At 38.6% G+C, this 21,584-nt stretch overlaps 1 protein-coding gene across 6 annotated transcripts in view; it reads left to right on the top strand.

The window, feature by feature from the left end:
• LOC308189364 (dynein axonemal heavy chain 5-like) overlaps positions 1-21,584 on the top strand; it is a 155,269-nt gene that overhangs the window by 129,500 nt on the left and 4,185 nt on the right. For all 6 annotated transcript variants that reach the window (XM_080579329.1, XM_080579331.1, XM_080579330.1 and 3 more), the window contains 3 exons: positions 7,191-7,323; positions 14,960-15,168; positions 20,053-20,274. In XM_080579329.1, coding sequence (XP_080435455.1) covers positions 7,191-7,323; positions 14,960-15,168; positions 20,053-20,274 — 564 coding nt within the window. The remainder of the gene's footprint in view (positions 1-7,190; positions 7,324-14,959; positions 15,169-20,052; positions 20,275-21,584) is intronic.

The following is a 21,584-nucleotide window of genomic DNA, read 5'->3' as shown; positions in this document are numbered from 1 at the left end:
CTGCAATGTCCACTTAGGGTATGAACAGTAGTCCTGGGGCCCTGGCAATATTTCTCATATTCTGTTCTACCATTCATCTTAGATTTAATGTCTTGTATAAATCACTGACTAATTCAGCTCAGAACTTCTCTTTTCATTTCCCTCTTGGCAAGCCACTTTAAATTTGCAGCTTTTCTTTTATGAGCTTTCCTAGCAGCTTTCTCTATATAGTTATTTTTCCAGCCATTCCTGCTTGTGTATCCCTTTTCTCTCACATGCTTACTGAGTATTTCCCAATGGGAGTATATTAATCATTTATTGTAGAGCTTGTTTTGGAATTAAGTCAGTTTTCTAGTTTTCACAGTTATTTAGTAATAAATAAATCATCAAATATGTTAAATACTAAATAAATTTATAGTGATTATTAACTCTTAATTATTGATTTAATACATTTAATAATTTGCACTTTGAATCTGTACTTATAGTCTGCTCTTCGAATTGTTGTCAGTCCTTTTTCTTATCCTTCGTATTGGAGTAAAGATGTTAAAGATGTTTCACTGAACTAATTTCTAGTTTTATTCAGTTCTTTTTTTTTTTTTTTCAATTTGCAATGGAGATAGAATATTGAATACCTGTGTAGCATGTATAGTTTTGACATATTTGTAATATATCTATTGAGATATTGTTTCCAAGATGTTTCCCAAATCCTCCAAAGAACTATTTCTTCATTCCTTTGTTAAATTGCCAAGCTTTTTCCTCCTGAAGAATTTGTAATATTTAGAAGACACTAACAGTACTGAACTTTTGATTTCTTCTGCTTAATCTTGGTCTCATTCACTCTCATTCATTCTTAGTTTCATTCACTCAGGTTATCCATACAAAATGCAGAGTAGGCCTCCCCTTTTCAGTCACTCCCTCAATTGTCTTAGCTTTGCAGACAACCAGTGATGGAGCCAGGGACTGTACTGAAGGACCAAGAGTCTGGAGGGTGTCTTCTGAAAGCTCAAGCCTGTACTCTTAACTTGTCTCCATTTTAGCACTGTATTTTGGTACAATACGTACTTTCCCAAGTGATGGTAATAAAAAATCACCACCAATTATTTTCATTGCCATTTTGTCATCCAGTAATATGACAAGCTATTATCTTTCTCATGATCTGCCAAGCGTACATGCAAGATTTTATTTTCTCATAAGCAATCATCTATATAATGATTCTCACAATTAGATAGCTCTTTGCTTCTGTACTGCTTCTCTGACATCTTCTCTGAGCTTCGAGGAAACCTCTTGCTTCAATTTGTTTGACAGCTTTTCTCTTATGATTCAAGTAATGATATTCACATTGGTACTAGACAAGCAAATATTAAATATTAATGCTTTAGCATCATGCCCCCCAAAGCTCCCTCCCATTTCTTCTAACAGGCAGAGTCAGAGGATGTCCTGTTGGATCTACTTTTCCCCCTGTATTTCTTGTAAATATATTCTGAGTTCAGGATGCAATTTTGTTTCATTTTCTTTCCACTAAGTGTAGATACTACCTCTTCCTGGTGATTTCCAATTTTCTCAGACTTTGTGCATCTTGATCTGTGAATTGCACTTTGATTAATCACACCACTCTATTTACATCCTGTTTCTTTAGTTCATATTACTGATGGACAACACGGTACTTTTCCACCATCCAAAAATTACTATCAGTTTCTGTATCACGGTAGCGATTCCTTTGCTCTAAGTATCTACAGAACATCTTGTGGCCATTTTCTAACAGTTTATTTTGATAGTAATTTGCTCCTCCGTACAACTCTTTGATTGTGTCAGCCGCATTGTAGGTTCAGATTCTGCTTCTGCAGTGTTATGAAATTTGACATTATTTCTTGCAGTTTTTGGTTCTTCAATATTTCCTTCTCATTTTGCCTAATGGATTTACCTTTTCTATCATTCTCTATATCTTAGAACTAGTTTGGGTCTTCAATAACCCTTTCTTTGTCAGAAGAGGATTTCCTTTTTCTCCCATTAGTGCCCAGTTCCATCTCTTTGTTGCATTTGTTTATGGTGCAGGCAGTGTGGCCATTTCTACACAATAAGCAAAAAATCAAAGATGGTTCTCATCTGAATTTAAGTTCTGTTATTCTGCAATCTCTTAGAAAGGGTGGAGAGGTCAATTGTAAATAAATCTAAATTTTTAAATGACAGTTTGCATAAACTGACAAAAAGAGAATGTCTGAAATACCAAAAGGAAAAAAAAAAGTTCACTAACATATAACCAATACTTTCACTAGTCTGAGCAGAAAAGAAGGGAGAGATTTCAGATGTTCTCAGAGGGAAAAGCAGAAGTTAGCAGAATCTAGAATATAATAAGCAAAGGAGCCAAGTGAAATTAAGCTTACAGGTATAAGGACTGAAATGAATTATGTGAATTCTTTATGTGATATCTGAAAAAAAGAGAATAAGTTCTATTGTTTATCAATTTAAGTCAACATTTGGTTATTCAGGACATTATTACTTGTATTCAGGGCATTATTACCTACTAGATTGGTTTAAAAATCCTGAAACAACTAAAACTAATCTACTACATTGTAAGAGACTGATGGAATGTGTCAAAAAGAGTTCTTTTGCATGCCTTATTGGATAAGAGCAGTAGAAAGAAAAATGTTCAGTAGTCCTAGCAGTACCACTTGGGTCTGCTTTAACAGAATTGTGTTCCAGAAAGGCCACTATGTGGTAGTCTTCAGAAATCCAGTTATACTGTCAGTGGAGAAAAGGAATGAAGAAACAAATGGAAGAATCAGGAAACAAATGAAAGTAATTAATATAAATCACTCTTCAGGGAAAGTGGTAGGTGCCTCTGCTATCTTTGTCCAGTTCTTGTGACTCCACTGAGAAAGTGTGCAGCGAATTTTTTTTGCAGTGAAAACCCCAACAGACTAGGTTAGGGATGGATGATACTGAAACTAATTGTGTGCAGACATTGAGAGCTCTGGATTGTACTTTCTCTTGACACATTGTGAAATCCAGGCTGTCGCACAAAGTCCTCAATATCTCAATTATTAGCCTTTGATATGCATGATACATTCTTCCTTTGTTGATTTGTTCTTGTAATTCTTCCTTTCACCAGTCAAATAACTGACCAAATGTCCACCCAAAAGACAGTAAACAAGTCACTTCTGCATGCTTTAGCAGACTCCAATTTGATACAGGTGATGCAAAAGCAAAATAAACCTTCTTCCTGACCTAAAATTGTCTTCGTTTTTTTTCGTCCAAAGGCAGAGGCAAGATGAGGGTTCTGCCTTTATAACCACGTTTGCTTCTGGATTTTGCCTTACAGGTAACAAAGAGATCAGTGGTAAAATGATTAGGTCCAGTCAGTCCATGTGAATGAGGATAGATGCAAGGGTAAATGTCAGCCTGTTGCATGCAAAGGTTTATAAAGAAAGCATTTGTAGCTTGAAAACCAGCTTACTAGGGAATAGACATGGAGACATTCCAAAGATCCTGCACTTTATTGGCTTTTAACCCAAATAGCAGTGTTTTATTCCTTAAATGTTTTTGTAGTATTGATTTTGCCTTATCCTCCACTAAGACTTGTGACTAGCAAGTATTAGCTAGTATTGCATGGTGGTTGGAGTTCATCTGAGGACCCAGGCCTGCATTAAGTTTTTTATTGGGGTATTTAGTTTGGTCTAACTTTAGCCTAGGTCTGTAGACTGAATTCCTGTTAGTGGCTGGTGTATGTTAGACTCACTGAAGCATGCCTTTTGGGTTAGTTTAATTTGAAGTGACTCCAGTTTGTATGCTATGCATGGAGTCTACTTTTCAGTGCAGTATTTTTGCCACAAAAAGTGCAAAACATTGCTCATCTGAAGTGAAACACTAATGCAGATGCTTTGTAAGGTGTCTTTGGTTTAGTTACCAACCCTATCAGATATGGTGGTCATCCAGGTCTAGACCTTCAGCTATTTTCCTCATATTTCACTGCCAGCTTCCTTCTATACAACAGGGAAGTGGTCTTTGACACCATTTGAAGAGCTTTGCTTGGACGTGCCCCGAGCTTGTCTTTCTTATTCAGACCTCTGACATGGGGAGAAAAATGCCATCTTGCAGAATGACTCACTTCCCATTTCTGCTGACAAAGGGCATAGCAAGTGGGTGGGCCTAAATGAAAATTATAGCATTTACTCAAAATGATATGCAGTTACTACAACAGTGTGAGTTCGGCAACTGCTTTTCTGCTGAATGTCCTATACAGTATGCAGTGGCAGAGCAGGTGGTGACCTGAGGACAGATAAGAAATGTGTATAGAGGAGTCTCATACAGTAGAAATACGCATTGCAAAATCATGCAGGCAGAGTTATTAAGATTATGATTTTATTTCCTTCTTTCTTTAAATCACCTTGTTTTATGTTAGCTGACAGCTGCTTTCCTGTTGAGAAGGAGATGTTGTAAGTGGGCTTTATGGAATTAGTATATTAATCTCAGAAAGGCTATTTTGGTTAGTGAGTTTTGTCTTTGATTTTTTTTCCCTGTCAGTCAGGATCCATCTCTTCATGTCATAATAAATACAGCACTGGCAGTAAGTCATCTGATTGCTTGATAAGAATTCTAATACAAAACAGTCAATCATGCCTCATAGCTGGTATTTAAAACTAATCTTAACAGCAAGGTTTCCAAGAAAGGCACTATCTTACACCTAGTAAATCTCACTGCAGATCAGGATTGATTTGTATACAACAAGGTGGGAAATATGTCATTATTTCAGTTTTTATATCTGGTTATGCTTGCTCCTCCAGGCTGAGTGCTGTGAACATATCTAGGATGGATTAACAAATATCTGCATAATTTGTTCACGCTATGATTCAAAACATTACAGATAGTTCTATAGGTACACGAAAGAAAAAAAAACAGAGGGATTTTTTAATTCTGAGAATTCATTAGTTAAACTGTGCAGTTATCACTGTAGTAATATTTTAGAATGTTTATTTTATCTTCTCTTTGAAGTTTCAGAAATAGCAACATTTTGGAAAATAACTTCCGTAACAAGGTGTTTCATACAATTTTTCCTCAGACAGAAAAAAATCTTACTCTACATTATGCCCAAAATGAACACATGCTCTGCAGACTAGAATAAAGTATATTTCTTATTTAGAGGACAAAATGCATAAACTGTATTCTGTATAATCCCTTTCTTATTAGTGTCATGCTAGTCTTGTAAGTATTCTGGAAAAAAAAATAAACTTTTTCAGTGAGAGGGAGAATTATCAGTTCCTGTGAAATTTTCAGAAAGCAGTTTTCCCTGAATTTTGTCTGAAAAAAATGGTAATACTTCATTGTGTAAACTACCCAAAATAAGTTTATTGTCTGAGGTCTAATCTCATGATAGTGATTTTAGTAGTTTTTCTCTTTTACAGGAAGAAACACATTAACTCAGTCTCCAAAATGAACTGTCAGACTGCAAAGTATTAGCATAATTGGCTGGCACCTATTTCTCAGACATTTTGTCTGGCAAATTCATAGGTCTTTGTGATTAAAATATAATGAATAACCTTGCTGATAACTGTCTCCCAAGGAGAATAACATATAAAGTTAAAAAAAATGTATTTTATTGGGCTTGAAGTTGAAACTTGCAAAACAGAAATTGTCAAAGCATTTACTCATTTATACTAGCAGTTATAACTACTCAACTACTATATTTATCTTGCAGAGATGTGCTATTTGGTGTAATAATAAGATACGCCGTAGTAACTTTTCCTGTGAGTATATAATGCATTGTATGCGTAGTAGTGTGTGCTGTGTTCTCCCAGATGCATGACTGTACGTTCCCAGATACAATCATGCATCTGGGAAAACACAAAGCAAAATCCGGTGGACTTCTGGCCTTGATGAAATAGCACTTGTTATGCCAAATTTTGCAGTTTCTCCTTGGCTGCAGTAGAATTCCAATGATGTTCTGTTCTTTGAAAGTAATAGACCTTCTAGCTCTTTCTTCATCATCTTTTGTTAGTAAGCTCAAAATAAGCTCTTAAATTACTCTAGCAAACTGATTCTATCGGTCAGTTATCTTCTGATGGCCACGTGAGTATCTGGATTTCTTATCTTATTTTTGCTGTTTGAGATCTCTCTTTGGTTCCAGAGTCACCCTGCAGAGCTTCACCTGCAAAATAATGGAGTGACTATGGTAAAGATCAGGGTTCATGCTGCTTCAGTATGAAGGATGAGGCGTGGGGCTGAGTGGCAGCGAGTACAGACAGAAGACCATTGGCTTTCTGAAAGCTGAGTTATAGCAGGAGTGAAAAACACTGGAAAGCGTTACAGACAGGATTTCTGTAAAAAACATTATACTATTTGAGCTGTAGGCACCATGATTTCTGCAGGTACTACTAAATCCTCTCTCATGCATTAATGTATACAGTCATCTTTGATAAACATGAAGCATACCGTATATACCTGAATCGTAGTGTATCTGCATGATATGCTAAAGTAAGAGAAGGGATGCTTTGGCTACTTTAGCTTTGACATGTCCTTAAGTAATATAGACAACTAATTCATTTTTGAGAATGTTCTCTGGTAAGTATGTGTGAAACTACTGTCTTTGAAAATTAAGAAATCTGTGAGATTCCACCCACAAAATGGCACACATACTGGTGTAACAGTGTGGCACCCATATTATTCCTGGCAACTGCCTCTCTCTGATAAGACATATTGTCTTATGAGTGAGTCACATGATATTGGATGTAGCAGTTTTACATATTCTGGTTTTTTTTATATATCATTCTGCTTGTTAAGTTAAAGTCCATTTGTAGCATCATTTCAACTCTGCAGGCCAAGAAGAGGTGAGAAAGCTCACATAGCACAATTTGGAAATATGAAGAAGTTATCATAAAACATGCTTTTATATTACATGTGATGATTTTTTTTTTTTAAGTTCTAAGACACTGTGGCCTAGCAGGGACAGAAGGAACTGCTGGTCCCTTCCAAAAGAGGGAACTTTCCTTCCTTAGAATGATGGAGCAGCTCCTTTTGGTGAGCTGATGAGTTACACTGTGCTAAACCTTACAGTTAGCCCAGGACTTGCCTGGCTATCTGTTGCATAAAAGTTCCTTTTTTTTCAAGAAAAAAAAAAGTTCCTTTTTTTTCAAGAACGGTGGGATACAATTGAAAAACAACCTTTTGCTTTCAAAAATTACTGCACAGTAGTATGTATTTTCATTATTCTTGTTTAGGTGAAAGCCCAACTTCAAAAGATGGGAGCTATTCAACCCATGAATATATTTCTCCGTCAAGAAATTGACCGCATGCAACATGTTATATCAAGAGTTCGAACAACACTGACTGATCTCAAATTGGCTATAGATGGTAAGTAGCAATATGAAGAATGACACTATATAAGATGCCTTCTTTTACTACTAAAGGCTACTCGTGCCCTGTAATTAAATATATATTTTTCCCTCCTTCCCTCCCTTTCTCCCTCTTTCTCCCTCTTCCCTCTTTCACTTTCTCTCCCTGCCAGCCTTTTACTCTTTTTCCATCTCTTTGTCATATTACTGCTTATTATAACCTTAATAGCCTCCTGACTCCATCTCTAGGGACATTTCACCTTAATTTATTCTGTCTGCATGTGCTCCAGTATTGCAGTTCGCTATGTTCCACAGCATGACTGCACTTCTGTGATTCACTCTAGGATCTCTACAGAGCTCAGGGGAGTTGAATTGTGTGATGAGGTCCACAGGTCATGTGCCAGAGTCATTTATGAAATTAAGCCGAGACATAATGATACAGAAGAAGGTAGAAGTGTTGCTGCTAAGTAATTGAGAGACAGGGTGATCAGGCCAGGTGGTAAAGACTCTAAGATGAGATTTGCAATGTTCATGAAACTGGTTATATGAAATGGGATGTCTCTAAATGGAATCTGAAGTGAGTAGGAGTGCCAGTGAAAAGGGAATGACAGGGTTCTGCTTTTAGCCATCACAGGAGGCAGGCAACAGCACTCTGTCTCTCTCAGAGACAGGAATATTTGGCTGAAAGTGAGCAATGGTGAATGTATTTAATACAAATCTAGAGAGAAGGTGACTAGAAACAGATGGAAAATTTGATCAGAAAAGGAATGAGGGAAAAGAAGAAATGATGATGTTACTGCCTGCTTTTGGTTTTCACTTTCTATTTTGCTCCTCTGTTGAAATATCCTATAATGTTGCTCAGCCAAGCTTCTTGAATTAAGAAGAATTAACGATAAATGAAAATGAAGCAGGCAGAGTTCCACTGGTTAAGATCTTACCCAAGTCTGCTCTTCTCCAGCAGAGAGGCAGAAAATACCTGAAAGACAGCAAACTGTCCCAACAGGGAGAAGGTCAGAGTGCCTGAAAACTAGTCCCTTCTGTTATGGGTGATGGCAGTACTGTGATTTGCCTTGCTTGCATTTTCCGAGCTAGAACCAATTACTCTCTGTTTCAAAATTGAGAGGAAAGTTCCCTTGTGTATGTGCGTAGCGTCCCTTTTCAAGTAAATTAGAATAATGATTTCTATCCAAGAAAGAATTAATCTTTCCTTGATCATGACAGATATATTTTAAATCTCAAAATGTACAATATTATGCGGAGGGGTGGATGAGTAACATAATTTATTTGCACTTAGTATTCAGTTGGACGGTGGGCACAGTCCTCTACCAGGTGCTTAATCAAGTTAATGCTGTAACTTTTGTGCAATCCTCTAAAACACAATAATTTTCTTAGGGACAGGCAAGTTAAATATAGTGAAAAATTGCTCTGAAAACAAAATGGGATGTATAGTTAACAATACCAATTAATGGCTTCTGGCAGATTCATGATGCATCAGATGTGTGTGGTGGTGAGTTAATTAGGGGAGGGAAAGAAAATTTAGGCACCTTCTCTTGCCTCAGCAACGAGGAAAACACCAAGCTTTCTCACAATAGATTTTCTCCCCAAACTAGTCAATTGGAGCCTCAAGTCATCTCTTGTGCTGCTCTTTCTTTACAGTGAGATAAACCAATCTGTCTGCTCAAACAGGTTGTGCGAATTTTGACATCTGCCTTTGTCATACATCTGGCTCTGGCTTCATGAACCCATTAAGGCTTGAGCAGAGCTGCTTATAGCCAGTCTGAATTTTCAAACAAATATTGTGCTTTAGATTATAGCTTCTATCTTCATCTGTTGAGTAGCTCTGTGAAAGGAGTTCTGAATATTTGATTCTGCAGGTTGGATGTGAATAGAAGGACTTCGTCATCTTGCTTTTGATCACTGAGTTTTATCTGAGATTATGTAAAGCCCCCCTTAGTGACAGCCTGTGTGCAGCTGAACATGAGAGATGTTGAGGGAATTAGCAGAGCCAGCCTTGTTCCTCTATCTGGAGGGCAGATTAAGCAGTGTTCAGCATTTAGGAGGGGTGAGGATGCTCAGCATGTGCCCAATGTATTTGTTGGCAACCATGCCCAAGCCTGCATCTCCACCAATAAACTTTGCAGCCCAGAGAGAGACTTTTTGTTTGGATCAAATTGTAATAATTAGATTGGAGCCGCACTTTGTACTCTCAGTTATGTCCCAGCCATTAGTTCTGTTTTAATTACTTATTGATTGCCCACGATTTATTTCACAGTTGGTATAATACAGTTCCACATAAATCAGAACACGGCAATGATGACTGTCCTCTCAAGTGACCTAAAGAGAGACTATGTTGCAAATAAAGAAATATTTTTAGACAGGAGGAAGGAGCTGTTTTCTCATCTTTTCATCTGGGGAGTAGTAAGACATGGGGGTTGAACCAAAACTCTAGATCCTAAAGGGGTATGAACAGCAGATCTTGAGCCCCTGGCAGAAGGTGACTGCAATTGCAGAGCAATATACAAGCTATGCGGTTCCTGTGTACATGCCTTGCCCTTCTTCTGTGGAAGGGTACCTGCCTCTGGCAGAGGATACTAATACCGTAGCTGTTTAACGGGGAGTAGGCACTTCAGACCACCTCTGCCACTAATGAAGACAGTGTCTTTAACTGCAGTGAACAGTAACGACCCATTCAGTTACTCCTAGTCTCTGGTGCAGTTTCTTTGAGTAGGGGGGAACTGCATGCTGCCTATTTGTGAGATCGGGGTGGGGGAGGTCTTCTTGTTCCTCCATGCACTGAAGTAGGAGTGGTAAGTGTTTTGATGGCACCCAAATGTCTCTTCTATCAGTGAAGAAAGTGGCAAGGGAGATTCTGTGGGAGTCACCCCTAGTCCCTCATGAGTGGTTTCCATGAATCTCAGCCGTAGATCATGCTCGTAGTAGCACTGAATGTTTATAATGAATCCTTGGTGATGGAAAAAAACACAGCTTTTAATATGTTTTATTTCCTGCTTTTTTGCCTACTTAGTATTCTGCTTAAAAGCCTGTCATGTGAAAGAGGTAAATGCTTAGCTCATTTATTTATGAGTATATCTAGATTCTACTTTGATCAAAAACCTACATCCGCTTGGCATTTGTTTATGGTACCTAATAACTTCGTGTTTTCAAACGAAACCTTTAGAACTGCCTACTTCATGACAAGTTGAAGCCATACATGAAACCTTTGATTTGCTATCCTTGCATGTCATATATGCATGTGTCATGTGGTCACAGAACTCCTGCTTGTATTTATGCAGTACTTGCAGAGTTAGGAAGAGGAGTCCTTTTCATGTTAACAAATTTCCTGAGAATACAGCAGTCCTTCTACAAGCTTTTACCTGACTGCTAGTATGTAGTGATTTGTACATAGTGTGCTGCCCCAGAGTTTTTGTTCCACGCATTTTACTTTGTACTTACAAGACAAGCATTGAACAAATAGCTATGGGAGTCATAATACCAACATAGAAAGGAAAGGAAGGGGAATCAATAGAAATAGTAACTTCAGAAGTCACTGTGGCATTTGTCATGGAGAAGCCCTACCAAGCTTAAACAAACTTTCCACTGAAATTACAATAAAGCACCCATCAGGTTACAAAGCTAGCATATTTTCATGCACGTAATGCATACCATACATAACCTACACGCCAGGACTTGATTTGCTTGATTTTGTCTCAGTCATTGATTTGATACCTTTTTAAAAACTATATAATTATCTGCTTTTAGTTCCTTGCCATCCTTGTACTGTGTTGATAGCCAGTGTGTTGGCCTTAGGTGTTTCCTTATTGTCATTCATCAGAGAATATTCTGGAACACGTGGGACTTCATGTAGACATGAGGTAATATATAGTCCAACATACGTAACAGGAATCACTTAGAAGTCCTAGGCCATGTACACAAACTCGTGTTAAGCCCTTGGAAGAATGAAGTAAAGCTTCATTCATTCATTTATTTTTTAAATTCAGAATACTGTAACTTTGATAGTATTGTTTTCATTATGTTGCTGTAAGTTATATCCATTCATTGTGCCTTACAAGCGGAATATAACTGAACTCCAAAAGAACCCAGAGTTAGGCCATTAGATTAGTTACATTAGTTAGATTGGGCCATTATTTATTATAATCTATGTGGAGAAACAGAAGATCAGGAAACTAGTCTTGCTAGAGCAGAGGAAAAACAGTCTCTCACTAAGGGAGGGTGTATCATCTTCTTCCCAATGATTATCATCTTGTCTCAAAGATAAGATGAAACTTAAATAGTTAGGTTCTGTTTAGACTAATTACGGTTTAAAAACTGCTAAGACTAATACAATTTTAGTTTTACTTGCTGACCATAATCATAGACTTTAGGACTGAAAGGTCTTGGACTCTTACCCTACTGATCCTCACAGAGTGTGTGGAAGGCTTGTAGGGATCATCTGTGTATTCCACTTCTGGCTGAGGATTTTATCTGAAGATGATTAAGAGCATTCAGTGAAGACATGAATGTAATGTAACAATGGGGAATTCATCTGAGGAATGGGAGGGACGAGTCTAGCATGTCCTGAGGCGTAGTTACTCTTGGCTCGGCAACTCTCATCCATTATTTACTCCTCATCCAGAGTGCCTTCTGTTGTCTTTTACTAATTGTGGTATATTATTTCTAGACCTCTCATTAACAGTTATGCATACTTGCTGGCTGGGAAAACTACTTAGAAACACATTTTGCACATTTAAGAGAAAATGCCACCATTTTCAGCTCATGGTAGGTGTGGTAGCAACTACATGAAATAATGAAGTTCCTGGTGCATTCTGTGCACAACACTATACCTTTTGAATAAGTCACCCTAAAAACAGATCAGCTGAAAAGAACAGACTATTTAATTAGCAATAAAACCTAGAAATTCTCAGAACTGAGTAGAATTATTTGGCTTATTTGCTACACATCAGTTGGATAGATTTAGATGTGGTTTGGAAGTGAGACGCTATAAATTTAGAGCAATGAAGAAGGGGAATCCTAATTTCAAAGCTGTGTGTACTCTGCGAACAGTATAGTTATAGTACATATTATTTTGGAGGCACCAAAATTCCCTAACATCTTTAACTGACCCGACCTTTCATCAGTCATTTTCAGATGAGCTTTATTCCGTTCACGAAAGGGAATACCACAAAGTAAAAACCCAAAATAACTGAGTTATTAACAGCTAGCCTGTGTGATTCATAATACTTTCCAGCCTGTCACATTAAGTTCATAGGACATTCGTTCTCTTCATATGGTAACCAGGGCTCTGATCTTCTCACAAGTTAAATGTGAGGAGTGCATGGTGTTGCACTCCTCATTTAATTTATCAAGTGCAGTTTTTCAAATGCATTTATCACCATTCTCCAGAAAGATACTATTATTTTTCTCATGTGTTACCAATTTCATTTCTGACAATTATTTTTTTTTTTACTATTTTTATATTTGTCAGAGTATTGTAGCTGCAGAAATGCATCCCAACACCCACAGATGTCATTCGGTGTGCTGTAGTGCTGAAATTCAAGCACTGTATGCCTACTGCCAGAGCTAACGCCCACTCACTAGGAATATTTATGCAACTATATGGCCAAGGCCAGAGCTGTGAACATACCTCATCCTCAAGATCTCTTTGGCTTAATGTTCTCAGCAGCTGCTCTGAGTCATAACAGGCAGCTATCCTGAGAGGTTTCACCATACTTTGGGGCAGAGACTGGTTTTATCTCCGTACTTGAAATGCTCCAGCCTGCCTGCAAGAATAAAGGAAGAAAATGTGTCTCTCTCATAACCCCTGTTGCAGGAGAAAGTTGGCTGCATTAGCCTGAAAAGAAGAACCACAGGTGAAAGTGTTCTTTCCCAGTTCAGATAGTAATGATCCTCAGGGGTAGCAGGGGACTCTGTTTACTTGTTTTCTGCCCTCACTAAGACTGCTTTGAAATTGAAGCCAACATGCGTTGCATGAATTGCTTTCTACTTTTTATACCTCTGGAGGGCAAATCAAGTATATAACCTTATATTACATTTTTTGTAGGCCAAGGAGAGGTGACACTTTGTGGCTTCTTCCTTAAATGCTGGTGCTTTTAGTTTTATGTTAGAGAATGTTTATACCCAAATAGGATGTTTATTGTGTTATGAAAGATTTTTACATATCCCAGAACGCAAATCTGAACCTGACTATGAAGCTATTACAGAGATTGCAGGATAGGCCTGATGTGTTTGCTTTAGTCTGTATTGCTGCAGTATTTTAAAATTAATTATAATTAATTTAATTTGGTGTTCTGTAGTTTTCTCACAGCATTTCATCCACAGGAAGAAATGCCCGTAAATGAAAGCAGGTCATTTGTGGCACTGAAGGACATAGGTTAGTGATGGGACACAGTAGGTGAAGTTGATTGTTAGACTTGATGATTTTGAAGTTCTTTTCCAACCTAAATGGCTCTATGATTTTTATTATTTGCTAGAAGAAAACGAAGCCTATTTGACATTGATATGTAGTTAGAGAGTGCCAGATTTGCACACAGTGTTATACATGTGTTTAGAGTAGCCACTGCATTCATCTAAATTAAAAGCTGGTGTTTTGGTTTCTGGAAATTCTTTTTCTACTCAACTGCCAATGTCAATGGAAGGGAGGGACTTGAAACACTTACTTATTACACGCATCTTTTCCATACAGGTGTTTAGCTGGGTTGCTGCAGCTCTTGTTTACAGTCACCCAGGCTACTTCTCTTTTCTTTACATGTTCCGTAGTGGAAGCCACCTGATTCTGTTTGGTATCTCAAAAAACCCTTGTGGCAATTACAGCAGTTGTGTGTATGATGATGCATTGAACATTGGTATTACATGAACATATAATCAAAATGGAGGCTACCAGATCAGTTTCTACAATTTAAAATATTTTATCTGGAATACAGAAGATATCCTGAGTTACAGGCCGTGTGCCTGTTCTCAGTACCAGTGAGTGTACAGACTGGTAAGATCTAAGAACTTCTGGCACATGGAAGGGCAAGTATCACAGAAAAAGCACAGGCTTAATAAATGCCAATATCTTAATGGAGACAACAGTACTATGCATGGAATATATGAGCATGCACTGCCAAAAAAAAAATAATCTTGTCTCTAGCTTTATTCTACATAGTATTTTCCTATTGGGAATCTTGATAATGGAATTGTACAAAGTTATCATTAATAACCGTGAATTTCATGAATATAATCGCTGTCAGTACATGTTCAGGATGAAAGTGAGTTACATGGTATATCTCTATCATTGATCATGTATTTGGGAGACATTAAAATATATTAAAAAGTTTTAAAGGATTAATCACATTCTGAATGCATTGCCAATATACTGAATATAAATATTGTGTGTAAAGGAGAAGGAATTGTCTAAAAAAACCTTTATTTCTGATTAAAATACCAGAAGAAATATCTTTTATCTTGCCACATTTTGTTTGAATCAAGTCATATAAGTTTGTGCAAATTAACTGCAAACTGATAAGATTTCAGTGCAACAGGTGTGCAATTAAGGGACAACAAAAGAGGGTTTATTAGACTCAGAATGTCATTGGAAATTTTAATTGCCTTTGCAAGCTAGGGAAAAGTTCATTCTGAATGTTTTACTTATCTTCCAGGAACCATAATTATGTCCGAAGAACTGCGAGATGCATTAGATAATATGTATGATGCTAGAATTCCAAAACTATGGTTTAGGATTTCCTGGGAGTCTACTACTTTAGGATTTTGGTTCACTGAGCTTCTTGAAAGAAACCAGCAGTTCAGCAGCTGGCTGCTGGATGGCCGACCAAATCAGTTCTGGATGACAGGATTCTTTAATCCACAGGTAAGTCTGCCAGGTCAATCTAACTTCTATGTAACAGTTAAATTACACCTTGAGAGAACTTCAGGCTAACACGATCAGGACTATACTAAGTGTAATCTAAGTGCAATTTTTTAGCATAGATATAAGATAAATTAACTTCAAAATCTAGTAAGGAAATTGTTGCTAGACAAAAAAATAATTTTACTGAATTAGTGGAATGCATCTTATGGTTGCTTTGATTATAGTATGGAAATGGAGTGAAAACATCTTTGCACATTTCCACATTTTCCTCCTTTTTTCCCCTGCTCTGTTACAGTAATCTGTTTTTCATTCATTGTGTGAAAACCCCTTAAAGTACAAAACAAAACATGGTAAACTTGAAAACTTTGACATAGGAAAAAGAGATTTGGACTTCACTCTCAACCCTTGCAAATCAGTTCCTTGAAATGGAAGGCTTGTTATTTATACCACCCCAGAACAGTGCCAGACTTCATCTGGAGAGACATATAAAAATAAAGCCCTTGCCCTGCACTGTAAAATGAAATGAAAAATTGACACAAAATGAAACACAGAAAAGGAAACACCTGAGAACAGAGTTAAAAGAGGTAAAGCATACATATCTAGGTGATGCATAGATCCCTTGCACAGATATCCACATTAGTTAAAGCTTTTTATGATTCACAGATGTTTGTGGGAACTGTGAATTGTGGAAGTGAGTCATTGTGAGAGCATCCAGCCAACAGGTTTCTGTGGAGCCTTAGCAAAGAGCTATTTTAAAGATGTATTTTAATCTCAGTACTTGTTAGCAATGCAAAAGCTAGCTGAAACAGCTGCCTAGAAGAGAGAAAGCAACCATGGCAAATATTCTCTAGCGCTACTGCTGGGAAATACTCATCTATCATCTAGCCTGTCTCTCAGCTGTCTGCCCATACAGCTTTATAGCACAGAAGTGTGCTCATAAAATCCCTGAGCAAAGGGTTCCCAAGCAAAAATATGAAAGAGACTAGAATTAGGTGTAATAAAATGATTATGCTTCTGTACTCGATTTGTTAACGACGCTAAAATATTCTTAAGGAACTGTTGCAATGGTTGGGATGGATGGAAACCTGGTAGACTTTGGGTTTTGTAGGTGTTTGCTTTTGTACTAGAGATGGGGAAGAGCTGACATAGATTTTGTATTGGTCATTTTAACTGGCTTATTTTTTTTTTTCTTTGGGGTTGTGTCAGTTCTGAAATTTTGCCAGCCTAAATTAGACATCCTGCATTTTATATTTTTGATCCATTCATCTGCATTCCTCAAGAAAGCTGCCAAATAATCAGAGTAAAATGGCCCCAGACAAGTCATGATTTAATAGATCATAGTAAGAGAGAGAGCCTCTAGAAATACCAAGATTAAACACTTCATGACACATAGTTCTAAAAGTCCCTAAATACATAATATGCAGAGAAAAAAAATCCAGAAGCAGATGTGCTTACCTGATTTAAACATCAATTTGTGCTGACAAGCACAAATTTAATAATCGGTTGTTTATTTTTATAGTCTCCATTTTCTGTAACCCAGGCTGTGGGAATGGCTTATTCTACACGAAACTTGTCTGAACAAATACTCATTTTCTATTTAGTTAAATATTATCTTTTTGTTAATAATTATATTGCTGTGTTTAAAACCATTATTTCGTATGCTAAGAAAATTGATTTCCATCTTCTCAAGGAAGTTGAGGTAATGAAGTGTTAGTTCTGTTGGTCTAATGGCTTGTTTGTTATAGTGGAGAAACTGTCAGAAAAACTCCTTTCATTTGTGAGAGGAAATGCAGCTCCTAAATAATTTGTAATTTGCCTACTTGCATAGATCTCACTGCTTGCTTTATAGTCAATGGATAAATGCCATGGATGACAGAAGACAATAAAGTAGATTTATACCACTGGGAGAATGAAGCATTCTGGCAATAAAAAAAATATAGTACCTGACTGCCTTCTCTTGGACTGGTTATATACTGGGATAAATTCAGTGATTTCACAGAAGTTAATTTTTATTTATAGTGATACAAATGAGAGCAGGCTCAGGCTTCTGCGTAAAAGAAACCTGATTCCCTGTGTGTGTCTGCATTGGGCCAAGATGACTGGGGTGAGCGAAATGAAGAGTGCCTCAAATTCTCTTCCCTCCTGGCAGTTAATCTGATGTTACTGGATTTTTTCCCTAAAATCATAGCATGATGCACGTCTCATTTCTATCTCCCAGTTTTCATGTTGTGCTGATCCTGATTTATCTTCGTTTGCATCTCTGTATCCCGTTACTGTCACTTGTCCTACCTGTGGGTTTTAAGCCCAGTGAGGCAGAACAGTCCTTCTGGTCATGTAATACTCAGTGTAAGAGACCCCCAGCCCATTTCTGAGAGCCTTAGATGCCGAAGCAATATGAATACCGTTAAGAATATGAAGTTCAATGCCTCCATTCCTCAGACCCCACTTAATTCCATAGTAACTCTACAATATTTTATTCACTGTAGAAAATGAAAAATAAGTGAAAAACAAGGGACCTCATATGCAAGGTAAAGGAGAGAATATGGTAGTGAAAACAACAGATTTAATTGATTTCCATATTCCTTGTCATAGCTTTCATGGATGCCTGATTCTAGTGAGTTCAGAGTTACTTTGCATGGTTTATTAGAAGGCAAAGGAAGAAAGTTTTAGCAGCCTTCAGTGAGCAGGCCGGGGAGATCTTTGGGAAAAGGCAGGTGAGGAAAAGAAGAAATAATTATCCCCATTTATGAAATCTTAACCACCCCTGACTCAAAAAACATATAAGCAAACAAAAACAAAGAAACAACAACAAACAAAACAGGGCAAGGATAATAGAAATCAAAACAAATATCATGGCAAATGGTCGTTTATGAGCCTGGTAGAGGGTTTTGGGGAGACCCATACAGCCACACCTCAAGGCCTTTGATCCTTTCTTGCTGTCCATTGTGCCATTGCCTGCTGTGGGATACCCAGCTGGGCCTCCAGCTCCCAGCTGTAGTCTTTAACAGGGTCTAGGATTCATTCTAATGGGCAGATAAATGTTACAAAGTCCCACTGCAGACAGCATATAGGTTCTGCTATCTCTGCAAGAACAGTCTGTAGTCTAAATCTTATCCCTAAGGACAACTGTCAGCTCTGAGCTTACTTTTATACCCACATTTCCACAGAGCCTTTGAACTGATTCCCTGAATACAGTCATTGCTCTGTCCTGTGCTCTTCAGGCTCTTTTTCTCTCTTTAATTTTTCAGTTTATCTGGTGTCTGGTAGCCCACTGGGGTCTTCTGGCAGTGAACACTGTATTTTAAACTACTGATACTAACATGTTTCCACAAATTAAAATTCCACAAATTAACTCCAAGGACTCTGCTTTCATTTAATGGCCTTTATGATAGAAGAACTTGGCCTTTAATCCTGTCTCCCTTAGCTACCTACTAGCGTTCTCAACGACTTCAAATGCAATTACAATTATCTTTGCTATCACAAAACCTCTTTGCAATACTTGTCCTGGGGTCCCTGGAATGGTATTAACGAGAAGCCACCAATGTCATTTAACTGAATCATCTGAGTTCGTGAATGTCATCTCATATGCTCATAACTTGAAGGATATTGTGTCACTGAGAAGTGCTTAGTGGTGGCAGCAATCGCTCCAGTCCCAGCAGCAAGACGCTGGCCCTGGCACTCAGTAAGCCAAGATACTACTGTTTTTGCACGTGCTTTTTCCCTTCCTTTAGCCCTGACAGTAGCTCAACAGATCAGCCTCCACTATGATGGATGAATATAAGAAAAAATAAAAATCTTAATCAATTCACTCATTGCCCTGACTTCTTTCTGTAATTGCCCACTCCCTCCCCAACTTTGTGTTTTCCCCATGTGTCTGTGTATTTCCCCACCTTCTTCCTCTGCTCTGAAATCTGTCCTGAAACTTCTTCCTTCCTAGCCGTCCTTCTCAATAAATCCCTCTTGCATCTTCAATTTTTGTGTTTTATTCACACATCTCACGGCTGCTCAAATGGGTTTCCGCAAGGTAAAGCAAGGTGTACATCCACAACGTGCCCACTAGAAGTACAAAGCAGTCTGTCCTCCTGTCTCTTAGGACTGATGTACTTCCCATGTACTGCAATGTGTGTACATATGGATGGTTATATCGGAAAAGCTAACTGGCATCTTCAGCCTGGCTTGCCTTGTCATAGCTTCTCACAATATCCTGAGATTATAACTGTGCAGAACATAGAACGAGTTTCATTCTGTGTTGCTGAAACCTTGTGAGTTTATTTTGCTGGTGTCTCCAATAGTATGCTATTTTCGTATATCACAGCTTTGCACTGAGCAGCAGCTATGTTTCGTCCTAGTGACAGAGGCATTTCAGCAGTTAATTACATGATTCCAGTTTGTACTTCCTTTGTCTACTGTAAAATGCTTTGGGATTTGTTGACTGAAAAGCATTTTACAATGTTGGTATAAGAAAAGCTGAGTAATATAGCACATGAAATACCAGTATTGTTTGTGGCTTAGCAATTACCTGTATTTAGAACCTCACAAACCACACTTATCTGCCAGCTGTGTAAATCTCTCGCCATCTGGCTTGTTGTAAAGTAGGTGGGTGAAGTGAAGTGTGAGTTATACTTGCAGTTTCCAACGTTAAATAAGCCACTTTGGTGGTTTTATCGCACCAACACATGCATAGCAAGTATATACAAATGCCTGGTACTGCGACAGTGTAAGAAAGCACTGGATTTACACTACTGAATTTAGTTTTGTATGTAGATGAGATTCAGTGGGAAGAGGTTTTATGCTGCTGGTGTCACTGTTATGTCGGAAAAAAAAGTTGGAAATGGGTATGTTCAAGCTTTTTCAAAGCCTCTGTGTCGTATTCAATCTCCTCAGGGATTCCTAACTGCTATGAGGCAAGAGACAACTCGCATGAATTTAGCAAAAGGATGGGCACTCGACAGTGTTGTTTTACACAACGAAGTGACCAAGATGATGAAAGAAGATGTTGCAGGCCCGCCTCCTGCTGACATCGGTGGGGTTTATATATACGGCCTTTTCCTTGAAGGCGCAGGTTGGGACCGCAGAAATAGTAAGCTGGTTGAGTCCGCACCAAAGGTAAGGATTGATTGAGCGTCACAGACTGGTGTGTAACATGGTGTGCTCAGAGAACACCAGAAAGTATTTTGAGTGCCTGCAGCACTGGTTTCTTCACAGCATGTTTTAAGGGGGGTAAAATAATAACGGGACTGGGAAGAGGACAAGGGTGTGTATCCACCAGACCAGATCAAAAAGCTTCTGTCAGATGAGCTTAGTTTGTGCTGCACTCGAGCAGACCAGATGCTGGGCCCCTTGGCTTCAGGGACCCCAGAGGCACTGCTGTGTCTGAATAAAGCAGTGCAACCTATAGTCAGCCTTCTTTGGACTGAGGGAGTGAGCCCCACAACAGCTTCCAAGGCCTGGGCCTGGGTTTAATGGCAGCTCCTGTGGAGGTCAGTGTTTGCATGACTACAAGTCCCTCACATTTTTGAATAAGAGGAAGATTGTTAGTTCTGGGCTTATGCTCAGTTATCCATGTATGGGGTTACATTGTACTGATGTGACTGAGCAGATTTAAAACCTAGCCAAGGAGCAGCGATTAGGTGCTTTGGTCACTGCACAGGGAAAGCTGCCATTGTGTGTGTGGCAAATTTTTGCCAAACCAGTGACATCTGTCCTGGAACTGACATCAAGGTCATTCCTCTGAAGGTAAATCACTTCTGTATCTGGCTGAGGGCAAACCTTTCCAAACTAAACTGTGCCCCTGGTAGCTTCTGGTGAGAACTGTTTCCTGGTTTGTGACAGGACATCCTTGGAACATGGAGTTTACTCAGGTGCTCTGGAGTGTTCAGCAGGCCCCTGTGTTGCTGATGGTTTGGGACCTTTTTTTGCCCCATTCCAGTGAATACTGGATATTGCTGGAAGACCTGAAGAGATCTTGTTTGGATAAACACCCAAAAGGCACATTGGTCCTTTGAAGCTCCACTGCCAGCAAGTGCAGACGTAACAGGGACGCTTGATAAGTGCAGTCTGGCCTTTGTAGGTCCAGACCTGACATTCAAGGAACAGGAAGCGGGGAAAGAAGGGAGAACACCAGCTGAAGAGGCAAAGGATGGGGAAAAAGACGATGGTCTTGCTTCCTCCTAGAACCACAGTGCCATTTTTCCATCCTTTGCCATGGTGTGCAGTTTTACAGGTTTCTCCTCCTTTCTTTTCTTTCCAGGCTTCCTGATGCCTGCCATCTCTGAATTGCCAATGGCTAAGGATAGGTTGGGGTTGGTGTAGTGATGAGCACAGGACTTGTGTTCTGTTGTGTACTTCTGCTGAGGTGCTGGTGTTTTTGCTGGAGGCCATCACTGAGTCTAATTCCAGCATGTTTGGAGCTTTGA

Source organism: Anser brachyrhynchus, assembly GCF_964034855.1.
Source record: "Anser brachyrhynchus genome assembly, chromosome: 2".
In the NCBI taxonomy this organism is placed as follows: domain Eukaryota; kingdom Metazoa; phylum Chordata; class Aves; order Anseriformes; family Anatidae; genus Anser; species Anser brachyrhynchus.
This window is presented reverse-complemented; position numbering and strand designations above follow the sequence as displayed.